Raw genomic sequence first — 8499 nt, 5'->3', positions numbered from 1 at the left:
CTATTGGTAAGGTAATGATGCATTTATTGACATGGTTTTGTTTCAAAACATTTTAAGTGTAAACCTTTGACCTAAAATGGTTTAAAATCAGACTTGACCGTACGCATTGAATCCTTTCCCTCCTCTAGATGCGGATGGTGTTCATCCCATCACTAAGCAGTATGAGTCAATGTGGCTACATGTTCAGTATCCTCCCTCTGCCTGGCCATGTTGAGCTCAGAGCCTCCAACTTCTCCTGTCACACTGACAGAAGGAAACTCAAGAGGGGTGAGAATGAATCAATTGGTAACCAATCACTGCCCTGCAATAGAATTTAAGACAAATTGAATCACTATTATAGCAGTTAGCAATATTTTATAAAACTATTTAAATGAATGAGCTTTACCTGAAGTAAAATCCAGTTGCCATTTATTTAATAAAGCTGCATATCTTTGATCAACGTCTTCACAGTGTTCTTCCCATTATGGAAAGTCAGACAGCATCGGTGCCTTGTTTTTTTATTTTTTATACTCGCCTATCCTAAGAACATAATTGACCACGGATTTAAAACAGTTGCAATATGCAATTTCACTGATCAACAATGCATCTCGATAGTACGTATACGTCATTCAACGTAGGTTTAATGAATTCAGATGTAGCCAAGACATATATTATTCAGTCAGAGACAAATCATTACTCCCTGATATGGCCAGCAGGTAGCGCCATGCTCATTTACCAAATGTCAATGCGCATCAATTGTCTATGACGCCTGTGGTTTAATCAACAACAAAACTTGTGCGAACATGTTTTCGTACCTTAAGAGCTTGTTGCTAATTCATTAGAAATAGTTGAAGCTTCCAAAACAGTTTTAGTAGCTTATTTTCTTTGTGCATTGATCGTTGCTGGTCCTTTCAGATTATATTTGTTGTAGTGAAATAGAAAAGTTGTTGCAGCGATATGAGCGACAGACATGGAGGTTCTGAAAAGTTCAATGTGAGTTTTCCTGAATTATAGCCTACTAATACAGAAGTAACAGTTCAGTAGATTTGGAACAACACACTACAATTTAATTGCGAGGTAGTAGCCTACAATAATACGCACGAACTGAGTAAATGGAGACGACACAAAAACATGACCATCGTCTAGACTGGTGTTTGACAACTGTTTGACAATTATACTTGAAATTAGATCATCAGCAGCCAATACATTTGCCTTATTCCAATATCTGTGTTGTCTTTCCTCTAACAACAGAGCCCAAGGCAGGTGGTCCTTCCTCCATTCTCCAACAGGACCCTTCACCATCCCTCCTTCCTGCCCCTGTACATGGCAGCCATGGGTTCGGCCCAGTACCCCTGGAGACCCCACCAACAGCCAGGTGAGGACAGGACAGGTGGACCACCACCCCTCTCAGGTGCCTATGTAGCTCTTGGACCCTCTGCTACCTTTTTTGACCTTTTGGGATTTGGTACATATTAGCCAGGTTTCAAATGACACATTTACTTTTGGGGCTGTATGTTTTTTACACTCTCATCGTTTGTTTAATGTTCATCAACACTTTTGACCCCCGAATCCTGATTTTTAAGACCCGCCTCCCAAATGAATCAAGGCCAATATTTGTTTATTGGACAATTTCCCCCCCCATCAGTACCAGTTATGACTCCCTCAGAGTTCTTCTACACGGACCCCACCATGCGCCGGGGACAACGGGTACCGAACATCGTGACCGAGTTGCAGGTGAGAGCATCATTGGTCATAATCCATCTCATCAATTATGCAGTCATCTGCCCTTTTGCAATGCCTTAATTGCAGATAACTGTAATGTGCTAGATGCCAACAGAAAGAGAGAGTACACCCCCAAAACCATCCCCCGTGTATTGATTAAAATCATAAAGCACAACCTATTAAATGCCCCCTTTCAGTGGGGTTATCCATCTTACTAGAGATTAGTAGAGAATACTAGGGGTCATGATGGGGTGGGAGTGGGCTGTCTCTATGGCCTTGGGAGGCGACTGGGATCCTGTTGGGGGGTTGTTCAGAGATTAAAGGGGGATCAGACAGACTGGGGGAGTGGAATTAGATTGCCTCCCTCTAGTCAGACAGGGCGAGTGGGGGTGGAAATAAATTGGAAACGGTAGAACACAGTGTAGAGAGGTCATTTAGTTTGTTTTGGTGTGGAAGTGAGATGGGGTTAGAACCGTAGGAAGATCCTCTGTTTTCACTGCTGCTGGTGGTGTAGAAACGCTTACATTCGTTGAAGGTAGTTATGAGCAGAACTTATCACTAATGAAACTTGAAATGAAGCAGTTTCTCATTTTACATTTGAGTAATTTAGCATACGCTCTTATCCAGACTTACAGTAGTGAGTGCATACATTTAGACTTTTTTTGTACTGGTCCCAAGTGGGAATCGAACCCATAACCCTGGCGCTACCAACTGAGCTACATAGGACTCCACTATTTACATTATGCACTGGATATACAACAGACCGCTTGTGTATTTTGCACACAAAAGCAGTAACTGCAAATGAACCATACTCCTCCCTTCTTACCCTCCACGGCAGGTTTTTGAGTGCTTCCAACTCAACACCCCTCGCCCCATCATGTCCTTTTGCCCCGCACCCCCCGTCAGACCTGACCCCTTCAGAACACAAGCCCACCCTACCAGAGACCTGGGTGGCCACACCTGGAGGAGGGACCCTCCCCATCTGCCCATCACCCCCAGGCTGAGGCCCCTTGCACCCAGGCCCAGAGAGAGGGGACGGAGTCAGGCTGTGATCCAGCTAAGCCTGGAGGAGGATCAGGCTATAACCAACCTACTGAAGCTCCATCACCAAAAGCCTGCCCATCCAGAGGTCACCACTGCCGTCATCTCCACCCAGGTAAATACGGAAGTAGGTTGAAATGTACCTCTAGTAGCTGATCTAAGGTCAGTGTTAGGTTTCCCTCCTGAAGGACTGGGGTAGTAATCAGATCCTAGATCTGTGTTTATGGGCAACTTTTTGTGAGTCTGTAAAGATACAGAAGAAATTCCTAATAATATATAATCTTACTAACAGGTGGCTTGTCCTGAAGGGACATCGCCAATTGATCACACCTCAACCCTTAGCCAGCCATCAGTGGGTCAGTACATTCCCACCACCAAACCATCTCCAGCTGAAGAGATGGGGCTCTTTCATAGAGAGGACCAGCTCTTTGTGTTGGACATCTTGGAGCACCAACATCAGAACCAGCCCAGACTGAGGTCTGTTGTGGAGCTGGAGGCAGCGAACGCATTGCTCACTATGGATGAGGAGTCGGTCAGTCTTATGGATGATGAAGGGCCCTGGAACCAGACTCAGACCCTGGACAGGCCCTCTAACAGAAGCCCTGAGAATCTACATCTCCAGTACTTCTCACCCGAAGAGTGTGATGGTGATACACTGCCATTAGAAGACGATGAAAGCTGCCTATCCCCAGAAGCTTTGCCTCCAATGACCAGTATTTGTGATGCGGTGGCTCTGAGAAATGGGACTGTCACAGAGTCTGAGGGGATGGCTGTGGATGCCCTGTTAATACTGGGTGACCTCACAACCCCATGTTGTCCTCATTTCAGTTAATCGCCCTCAAATGTGCACAACATATGACAGTTAATCTCAGGTTCAATTCGAGAAAACAAAACTGTAATTGAAAACCTTTTTACAAGTGTGCACCACACAGTTTAATTAACAACTTCATTTTCCTTTATGCCTTTTTGTATTTTGTTACTTGCCAAATAGTTCAAATATTATATTAATATTTCAGACTAAAGTCAATCTTATTTGATCTGTTGAAAAAAACACTCCCATTGAAAAACATGATCGAGTTTTAATAAGAACACTGGTCTTGAACCAGAGTAAACCCACTCACTCAAACAAACGGAATGGAATGTGGTTTTAACCTATAAGCATTCAGTATTAGACCCACCCGTTGTATATAGAGGTAATAGAGACCTGTTGATATCATAACAGTATGGCTTCACTAGAGCTCCATGTTACCAATATTACTACTGTACATCACAAACAACCAGGTTTTGTGGTCTTGACATTATGTTTGCGACTTGGCTATGACTTTTTTTGTGTCCAGAAATGGCAGTCAAATGTATTCAACCCTGTAGTGACGACGATAACACAGCTGTAGGACTTGTGCTTCGAGTACAATCCATTGGAAGGCACTTCAGAGTTTGATCTATACTTGATATACCACCTGATACGTGCAAACTGGTATGGTATACCTGACTGACATTGATGCAGGGGAACTTTTCAACTGGAGCTTTCCTCTGGCAGTGTGTGGGGTTAGGTGCAGGTTCGCACACACACAAACATACACTCTCACTCATACTATACACACTCACTCAAATACATACTCAACATTAAAGAGAGGAGTCCATTTTTGTTTGCCTGTAATAAATTAGTACATCATCCTCCTACCATATTTTTCATTTCCTGGTTCTTTAAAGTTCCCTAAAAAAAAAAACATTCCCCCATAACTTCCAACAAATGAGTAATTTGTACAAAATGAAAACATGCTAATTGCATGATATGATAACGTAGGGTTTTCACAAACAATGAATTCCGCAAGTTCTGCCCCATTCATTTTCAACGAGGGCACAGAAATGTGTGGGGAACTGTGGGAAGGTGAACGGCGAGAACCCTGCTAGTGGGCAGGTAGAGAAAAAAACGGTCTCTGCTCTACTTTATGCAAATGTCAAGCCGCCTCTAGTCAAAACCCACAGTGAGATAGCGCTTCTCAGAAATCTCATATCTACAGCTAAGAGTTATTCAGGGGAGCATGCAGAGCAGGCACTGGTTCACTCTCCCCTATCCAGTTAAATGTTCTGTAACATTTTGTCAACGTTCGAATGACGTTCTCCTGATGTTCTGTCACCATTAAGCTGACCTCAAGGCATGGTCTTTACTATTCTGGAATGTTCCCTTGACGTTCCGTCAACATTATGGAAGGGTCTTGACCTTGTTGGTGACGATGCTGGCGGCCTGAAAGACCCGGTAGCGCTCCCGAAGGTTCCGTCGCCGCACATGCTCGTTGGTGATCTCTAAAACATTCTCCACGGGGAACCAACCCTTCTGTCCGTCGGAGAGACGGATCCCCTCGTACAAACCTGGAGAGATGGAGGGAGCGAGGGAGGGGAAGGAGGTGGAGAATGAAGGAGAAGAAGAGGGATGGGTGAGTGCAGGGGGGAGTTAGGAGGTTTACATATAAATCATGCAAAATAACATTCACAAATCAAACTGCTACAGTATAGAGGATAAGGTAGGTTAAAGGGTTGAATTAGAATTTTCGGGATAACAGAGAGTTGGGGAAAAGAAGTGGGTTAATTGGATTGGTTATTACTGTGTCAGTAGTAATGACCGGTTCATTTCTGGATTTGTTAAATAAAGTGCTACCCAGTTTCCTAACTAACCACATGACAGGTCATTAGTGTCCTGCCAGGTCTTACCCTCGTTGGTCTTGCGCACCACGTTGATGATCTCCGTGGGTTCCAGGGTGAGCTCATCAGCCTGCTGAGCAATGTACTGCTCCACACACTGCACCTGAGGACAGTCTGAGGACACAACAGTAAATATCAAGAAACCACACAAATACAAACCACAAAGTGTGTCCATGTACTTACAATAAGGCAAACGGAGACTAAATGGGTGTGTGGATGGTTGAATTTGGCAACTAGCACAGTCACTAATGGCTTCCTAACTGCGGCTAGCTATCCCAGTCACTCACCCCAGTCATCATAGATGACTTCCTCCTGATCTCCATCATGGTTACCAGGGTTAGGGAACGCTGCTATCCACCTGTGCAGGTCAGACCTGTGCAGGTCAGGTAGAAAGAAAAGCAAAAAGGAGAAAGAGAGAACTGACTTGTGAAACAGACCATAGAGTGCGAATAAACTTGTGTATTTGTAAAGGATGTCACGCTGCTCGTTTAGCGAGTACCACTTCCTCCTGATTCGGCTCACACAGAGGCTCGAACCTAGTACCTCTGCTTTGTTAGCACACGTGACCACCCTCCCGAAGCGTTTTACCAGTAGGCGTCACCGAAAAGTGAACTATTCGGTGGTGCAAGTGGGGTCACTTCAGGCTGAGGAGTAAGTTTCACACATCCCCATGTGCTCCATATCACACATCCCCATGTGCTCCATATCACACATCCCCATGTGCTCCATATCACACAGTGTTCTACTCACTGTGAGGAGGCCTTCATCAGCCTCTCCATCATGCGTCCCTGGTGGTTCTCCAGTAGAGTCAGACAGAAACAGTGTTCATAGCTAGGGCTCAGGGCCTGGTCCTCTCTTATTGGCTGAACCTGGACCAGCGAACGGTGGGCGTGGTCCATCACCACGAAACGCTCCGAACTAATGGAGATAAGAGGAGGAACCAATCACATTGATGGGCTGGGACAGTAAGATGAGTCATAGACTGTATGAGTGTAGAACATGTGAATGTAGAGCCACCCTCTATATTCTAGCCTGACGTGGTATACATTACTTGTAAAGCATTAATAAAGGCCTTATGAAGGTTTTGTGAAGGCTTCATAAAGCCTTAGGAACACCATAAGGGGGACTCACCCCTTCTTGGTGGCGATGATGAGCAGGTCGTTGAAGAGGAAGAGGTAGACAGGGGTGAACTTGGGACGCAGGTTGAAGAGGTTGCCCCCTTTAGCCATCTCCTGTACCTCCCCACGCTTCTCCAGGAAACGGGTTTGGGAGATGATGGGGATGGCCTGATAGAGAGGCGGGGAAGGTTAGAGGGAGAGGAAGAGAGAGAGGGGAGGAGAAATGTATAAGAATCAATTAGAAAGGGATAGGCTCATATTGTATTTGGGTGGTGTAATAACTGAATGACTGACTGACTGATTAATTGATTACCTTGAGCTTGTCAAACTCCAGCGTCTTGGAGAGGTGGATCAGCTCCTCCACCTGTTTCATCTTCCCCACTTGGGTGTTGCACTCCTCTATGATCTGAGGAAAAGTGAAAGAAAAAGAGAAATTGTATGAGACAAAGAACAAGAGACTGAATGAAAACAGTAGATCAGAGACACCTTGGCTGCCCCTTCACTTTTTCTCTCAAACAGACAAGATAAATAATCCTCATAGCCCTTCTCTAATTTCATGAAAATCCCCATTCCTCGCTATCACAAGTGTATCAAGTTCTTCTCTTTTTCAAGGGGATCCCTCCCTTCTTGAATAACACTAGCTAGCACAGCAGCAACCGCCAGCCCAGGTAACACATACTGTAATGTCCCCTTGAACCATGTGTTTCTTGGAGCTTGGTAAGAGCATGGTTATTTTGCAAACAACATTCACACCATGTTCTGGGAATGGTGCAGGATACCCAGCTAGCACATAACGTTCTGAGAACCATATGTTTCATAGGTGGGAATTTCAGTACTTCAAGCATAATGTTTTCCACAAGTCTCATGGTTCTAAATAAAGTAATGTCCTCAGAAAATTCTGAGAACATTAAGAAACAAAGTTATTCTGTGGGAATTTCAGTACTTCAGCATAACGTTTCCCTCATGGTTCTATTTAACGTCATGTTCTCAGAACATTAGGAACATTTTCCATAAAAACTATAAGAAAATATTAGCATCGTTCAAAGAACATTCTATGAATGTGCGCTAAGAACCTTGGCGTGATCCTGGACAACACCCTGTCGTTCTCAACTAACATCAAGGCGGTGGCCCGTTCCTGTAGGTTCATGCTCTACAACATCCGCAGAGTACGACCCTGCCTCACACAGGAAGCGGCGCAGGTCCTTATCCAGGCACTCGTCATCTCCCGTCTGGATTACTGCAACTCGCTGTTGGCTGGGCTCCCTGCCTGTGCCATTAAACCCCTACAACTCATCCAGAACGCCGCAGCCCGTCTGGTGTTCAACCTTCCCAAGTTCTCTCACGTCACCCCGCTCCTCCGCTCTCTCCACTGGCTTCCAGTTGAAGCTCGCATCCGCTACAAGACCATGGTGCTTGCCTACGGAGCTGTGAGGGGAACGGCACCTCAGTACCTCCAGGCTCTGATCAGGCCCTACACCCAAACAAGGGCACTGCGTTCATCCACCTCTGGCCTGCTCGCCTCCCTACCACTGAGGAAGTACAGTTCCCGCTCAGCCCAGTCAAAACTGTTCGCTGCTCTGGCCCCCCAATGGTGGAACAAACTCCCTCACGACGCCAGGACAGCGGAGTCAATCACCACCTTCCGGAGACACCTGAAACCCCACCTCTTTAAGGAATACCTAGGATAGGATAAAGTAATCCCTCTCACCCCCCTTAAAAGATTTAGATGCACTACTGTTCCACTGGATGTCATAAGGTGAATGCACCAATTTGTAAGTCGCTCTGGATAAGAGCGTCTGCTAAATGACTTAAATGTAAATGTAAATGTAAAATGAATGTTATTTAAAATCATGTACATTCTGTTCTCAGCATCAACAAAACTCTCTCTATCCTTGATCTTGTTAACTGTGTTAATGAGTGCTTGTTCCCTTTTAAATGG

At 45.1% G+C, this 8499-nt stretch overlaps 2 protein-coding genes across 2 annotated transcripts in view; one reads left to right on the top strand and one right to left on the bottom strand.

Annotated features, from left to right (window-relative positions):
- The first annotated feature begins 759 nt into the window (after nucleotides 1-759).
- Nucleotides 760-4213, top strand: LOC115133515 (uncharacterized). The gene is made up of 5 exons (XM_029666789.2): nucleotides 760-972; nucleotides 1231-1354; nucleotides 1625-1713; nucleotides 2540-2857; nucleotides 3035-4213. Exons 1-5 carry the CDS (start codon nucleotides 937-939, stop codon nucleotides 3572-3574), a joined length of 1107 nt encoding a protein of 368 aa, XP_029522649.1. The 5' UTR covers nucleotides 760-936; the 3' UTR covers nucleotides 3575-4213.
- Nucleotides 3802-8499, bottom strand: part of arhgef15b (Rho guanine nucleotide exchange factor 15b) — a 27693-nt gene continuing 22995 nt past the window's right edge. Inside the window, 6 exon segments of the mRNA XM_029666788.2 lie at nucleotides 3802-5112; nucleotides 5452-5556; nucleotides 5730-5815; nucleotides 6193-6360; nucleotides 6574-6728; nucleotides 6874-6966. Coding sequence (XP_029522648.2) covers nucleotides 4946-5112; nucleotides 5452-5556; nucleotides 5730-5815; nucleotides 6193-6360; nucleotides 6574-6728; nucleotides 6874-6966 — 774 coding nt within the window. The 3' untranslated portion in view covers nucleotides 3802-4945.

The sequence above is a fragment of the Oncorhynchus nerka genome, linkage group LG8, assembly GCF_034236695.1.
Source record: "Oncorhynchus nerka isolate Pitt River linkage group LG8, Oner_Uvic_2.0, whole genome shotgun sequence".
Lineage (NCBI taxonomy): Eukaryota > Metazoa > Chordata > Actinopteri > Salmoniformes > Salmonidae > Oncorhynchus > Oncorhynchus nerka.
This window is presented reverse-complemented; position numbering and strand designations above follow the sequence as displayed.